Here is a 5545-nt window from a genome sequence, read left to right on the forward strand (position 1 = left end):
GGATAGGATGAAACTATTGGTTTCGATAGGAGTGCAACTAGATTCTAAAGGAGAAGAATGCTGCGAGGTAGTCATGCTGCAGTGTACCAAGTGAACCTGAAGAACGTGCAACGTTATTGAAGGAAACACCTACAGCAAATCCGCCTCTTTCGGGAGAAACAATGCTTGGAGAAAGCGGATGGCAATGAGGTAAAGCAGCTGTATCGGTTTCAAGAAACGCGAAAGTTCTACCAGAAGCTAAACAGGGATAAGGACATCTTGCCGGATGAACGGGAAGTGATCGAAAGGTGGAAGCAGCAGTTCGATGAACACCTGAATAGTGCTGAGCGTGCAGGTAATGAGAATCGAGATAGCGTTGAATGAACGATGTAAACTAATCATTGCATTGAGTGAGGTTAAAAATGCCATACAACAGCTCAAAAACAAAAGAGCAGATGATAAAAATAGCATGGAGATCGTGAAGCTGACAGTTTGTTTGGAATGAGGAGGAAAATGTCCTATTTACGAAAAAAGTGATATCCCACATTATCTTCGTAGTTTTTCATCTATAGTTAACAAGTTCGTGCGAAGTTAGCTGGCTTCGTAGATGACCATTCCCCAACAGACAAGACATCATTACTGAATGAAAAATCCTTTAAAAACTCCGTAAGTACCAGGTCCAAACGCTTGTGGCATTAGAGATTGAGCACAGAATGAAGAAACGAAAATCAGTTTGCATGCTTTTCGTAAAACATACCTCTTAGCCTTGCGATCGCCCACTGATCAAACAACTGAGCGATTGTCACGAACAGATTCGGAAATTGAACACTTCGAAGCATATAACAAACATAACGCATTGTGCGTTATCGTTAGAGTTGGATTGTCGAGGAAGCGAATAGCTGCACGACACAGCTTATCATCCATTTTGGGCGGCATACGATAGTATCTACCGCTTAGAGCTATGGAAAATAATAGATAAGAACAGCTTTCCCGGAAACCTCACAATAGATGATTTGATTAGATGCTAACTAACTGTATGAAAAAGAACGGTAGATCAATTGCCATTGAGTGCACCTGAAGATTTGTTTGAAATTGCCATATATTTTAAAATTTTTATTTATTTTTTTGTCTTTTCAGCACTTATATTGATTTTTTTATACGACTATAGATTAATTTATCTTTATACTACAGCAGTCTTATCGACAGCTCGAATCATCATTCGGGAACTTTTCAAGCCGTAGTAATGTCCTCTGAACTCCTTCCAGCACATCATCGTTGCATACTCCTGCTGTGGTCCCGGCAAGTACAAACCGTTCAAATTGCTGTAAAATACCACAGTTCACAATTTTTATTGCAAACAAAAAAGAAAAATTCCTACCTTAAATGACATTCTTTGTGCCACCATCCGCTTTGATATAGGACAGCGCAGTTCCCGTTTTGAAGTTGATCATTATCCGCATCCAAAGTGGAAAAATATTGATTCAAAACCATCCGAAACGAATCACCAGCGGTTCCACTGTAGCTGCCCAAACTCTTTACTTTGTATTTTTCCTCCGGACCTGCCACCGAGAAGTCACTGTACCGGGCCCAAACCGTGTTGCCGTCGAAATCTTCCAACACAATGCGCAGCTCGTGATGCCTTGCGTAGGTTAGCTCATGAATTTTCTTCAACCCCAACCAGTACTCTCCGAAAAGATCACCAAAACCGTCTTCGTACGCCTTCCAACCACGGTAAAAATTAACCGCACCGTTGAATCGGTTTTGAATTATTGTCCATCCACCTCCGGAGTAGTCCTGATCACAGACCACTAGAAATGGCTCGTTGTAACCAAACTGCGGCTGAACGGGTTGGATTCCGGATGAATGGTTGGAACATGTTTGCGGTACTATCCTTATGTTGGTCTTTGCAGTCATCGGTGAGTTTCCAAACGAAAGTTTTACACTGTTAGATGAGCCATTCTTATCGGATTGTGTAGTTACTTCCGCTATCACAGTCGCTACGATCAGTATCGCGTGAATGAAAAACAAATAAGCCACTCCCTTGAGAACCATCTTGTCACTGTTGTGAATGAATTGAATCGAGTAGCTCTTGGATCCAAATCTTTATATAGGCAATAACGCTATCTTAATGTTACATCTCGAGTACCGTTATCTTTAGCAAATTGCAACTACACGATAAAATGTCATTACAGAGTAGTAGGTCATTTGGACATGGGGGTTTTTTGGGAGCAATACAGCTTCTAATTAGCTGCAATTTGTTTCGCACAGTCAGGTTTTTAGTCTTAAGGGCATTTTTTTTAAATTATCGGACAGGTTTGGGCCGGAGGTTCTCCGATTTGCATGAATCTCACCAGAGGTAGAGCTCGTGGATACATGACCAAAAGTGAAATTCAAAAAAATTATAGTGGCCTATTTTCCCGGAAAACTCTAGATGAATTTTCACGATTTCTCTATATACCTCAAACTTTGAAAATTCATATCTCCTGAACTATGCATCGTAGAACAAAAGTTTGTTAGTGAAATCGAAAGGAAATTTTCTCAGCAATCTATTAAAAATATAAAAAGAAAAATATTTCTCGGAAAATTTTTCACCATGTAGAAAATTGTCGGAAAAATAGCAAAAAAACTATCGTCTGTATCATGGAAAATTTTCAAAAAAATATTTTTTGTTTCATCAATCCATACCCTAACTTTCGTCCATAGACGCCAAAGTGGTATCTTTTACCGTTTAGGCGACAGAACTGAAAAACCGATGACCACCCGCACGCTTCCCATAGAAAAATAGTGCTATTGTGGGCCTCATAACCGTGCGCTAACGGCGGCAGTAATTTACACGCATTGTAAGTGTAACACAGTAAACCATCCTTTCTTTTCCAGTCAGAAGAAGCTTTTCGTCAATCGGATCACTCTCCTTTGGTCAGTTGGGTGTTTTGTGTGCCCTTCATCAGCAACGTTATTTAGTATTAAAGCTAACAGCCTCTATGAAAGCCGCACGGGAAGTTCTTGTTACAATCAATCATTATGGTAACGTTTGAAGGATCAAATCTCAAGATCCACTTTCTTTGAAAACTTATGAATATATTGTTAATATGTTGTTTCGGCCAGGACGTCTTTCCTACTTTGTGTCTTTTACGATACAACGGACAGCAAATCAAGCGAACGGCTTCACTTTAACAGATTTATTACCACTGAGAGGCAGCATGCCTACTCAGTGGAGAAACGAAAGAAACTACATTCTTACTAATTCAATGGGTGTGCCTTATATAGGCGCACGATACGGCCTGACAAAACATACAATAATTATTCATTACGCGCGTACGCTTCTCAATACAGTTTGGCGCGCTGTTGGATTGGCGCCAACTGTAGAGGCTGCACGCTGACAGGCAGTGGAATATTCCACAGCAGCCATCAATGGAACAATAGATAGCGTCCCTGAGTGTTATACAGTTGATTGATATTATAAACATGCAAATACTATACTATATTCTTCCAAGGAACAATCAGAATTTATATCAAATATATCACTTTGTATAGAAAACAAAACTGTAAATTTATTCGCGCGTTTTTAGTTAATTATCTAATCATTTGATAAATTGAACAAAATTTGAAAAAGGCAAGAAAATTACAAATAGCACTTTATGTATGCATAAATATCCTTTTTGCTTTGCAACTATATGATACTGAGGGTCAAGCATGGGAAACACTCACTCAGTTATTGTGTTTCCCTCGCTCGCTTCCACGCACAGTCGGGAGCGAGAAAGCCGTTTTTTTTAACCAAGCCGAACGTTTCAATTTCTAGTGCCCATTTTGCTTCTTCGGCGAGCACTAAGCGAAACAAAAAACGGCATCTGATCAGTCGAATGTAATACCAAAATTCGGACAAAGGACAAACATTTGAAAAGGGCCCAAGAGGTCTTGAGCTTTTTTTCAGAAACGTTGCTGTTGAGCCCTTTTTAGCCCGCCCACGCAAACTAACCCCACTATCAGAAAGATTGGTGTTATCTCTTCGTGATAGTGGTATTGGTGAGCGTGATCGAGTTGAATTGGGTTCAACAGCGGTTTGCAAAGCCAATGTTCACCAATGTCGATGTGCCCTTTTGAAATGTTTGTCCAGAATGATTGTTTACATTCTGATTCCGTTCGGATGGCATTCGGGTTTGAGTGCTAATGAGCGTTCACTGACTGGCAGTCCACATCACGGAATGATACAGTGAGTAGGAATCCTCTCAGTCAGTTCAATGCATTCGGCGAATGGATGCTAAGTGTATTAACTCGTGCCTCGCAGATACAAGTGTATTGGTATTCACTTCTCTTTGCGTTCCTTCCGACTGTCGCTTTTACACAATCGGTTTCGACACTTTCATGTTACACTCCGCCTAGGACGGTTCAGCTATCACTGAATGTTCGATAGCAGCAGATTTTTTGCTATTTTTCATCGGTGGAATTCGGGTGAGTGAGTGAATTTTCCCATGCTTGCTGAGGGTCAGTTCCTATTACCTATATTATTAAATGTTAGGATCGTTTTCAATTAAAGACTGTTGGTCTCAATAGTAAAGGTTACGAATAAAGGACCAACAGACCAATGGAGAGTGCTCCGATTGACGAAAAGCTTCTTCTGACTGGAAAAGAAAGGATGGTTTACTGCGTTACACTTACAATGCGTGTAAATTACTGCCGCCGTTAGCGCACGGTTATGAGGCCCACAATAGCACTATTTTTCTATGGGAAGCGTGCGGGTGGTCATCGGTTTTTCAGTTCTGTTGCCTAAACGGTAAAAGATACCACTTTGGCGTCTATGGACGAAAGTTAGGGTATGAATTGATGAAACAAAAAATATTTTTTTGAAAATTTTTCATGATACAGACGATAGTTTTTTCGCTATTTTTCCGACAATTTTCTCCATGGTGAAAAATTTTCGAGAAATGTTTTTCTTTTTATATTTTTAATAGATTGCTGAGAAAATTTCCTTTCGATTTCACTAAAAAACTTTTGTTCTACGATGCATAGTTCAGGAGATATGAATTTTCAAAGTTTGAGGTATATAGAGAAATCGTGAAAATTCATCTAGAGTTTTCCGGGAAAATAGGCCACTATAATTTTTTTGAATTTCACTTTTGGTCATGTATCCACGAGCTCTACCTCTGGTGAAAATTTCATGCAAATCGGAAAACCTCCGGCCCAAATTGTCCGATAATAAAAAAAAATCCCCTCAACTGTTATTCGATTTGTCTAGATTTTGGTATTCGATCAACAGTGATAACAGACTGGCAATATGTTCGACTTACAAAAGATGTCCCTTGCTCACTAAAATAAAGTTTCTATTAAAAACACTTTGTATGTACTGCTGAACAATCGGGCTTATTCGAGACTGAGAGTGAAGGGGAGTGAGCTGAAAACTATCAGTACTCAACTCAAATCAGGCGAGTCTTCTCTTGATTTACATGGCGAGTCACCTCAATCGAGTTGAGTATGGTCACTAGTGTGGGACAAAATTTAGATTCTCGCTCCAGTCCACTTACTGGTTACGATTCTATGGATGACAGTGGCAACCTGGTTTCAACGCTAA

The 5545-nt window shown here is 39.8% G+C and overlaps 1 protein-coding gene across 1 annotated transcript; it reads right to left on the reverse strand.

Annotated features, from left to right (window-relative positions):
• Positions 1-1060: 1060 nt before the first annotated feature.
• On the reverse strand, positions 1061-2067 carry LOC5569832 (ficolin-1). Its single transcript, XM_001658682.2, has 2 exons — positions 1358-2067; positions 1061-1301 (listed from the first exon to the last, which is right to left on the reverse strand). The coding sequence occupies exons 1-2, from the start codon at positions 2029-2031 to the stop codon at positions 1160-1162; spliced, it is 816 nt and encodes a 271-aa protein (XP_001658732.2). The 5' UTR covers positions 2032-2067; the 3' UTR covers positions 1061-1159.
• Positions 2068-5545: the final 3478 nt, after the last annotated feature.

Source organism: Aedes aegypti, chromosome 3, assembly GCF_002204515.2.
Source record: "Aedes aegypti strain LVP_AGWG chromosome 3, AaegL5.0 Primary Assembly, whole genome shotgun sequence".
NCBI classification, from domain to species: domain Eukaryota; kingdom Metazoa; phylum Arthropoda; class Insecta; order Diptera; family Culicidae; genus Aedes; species Aedes aegypti.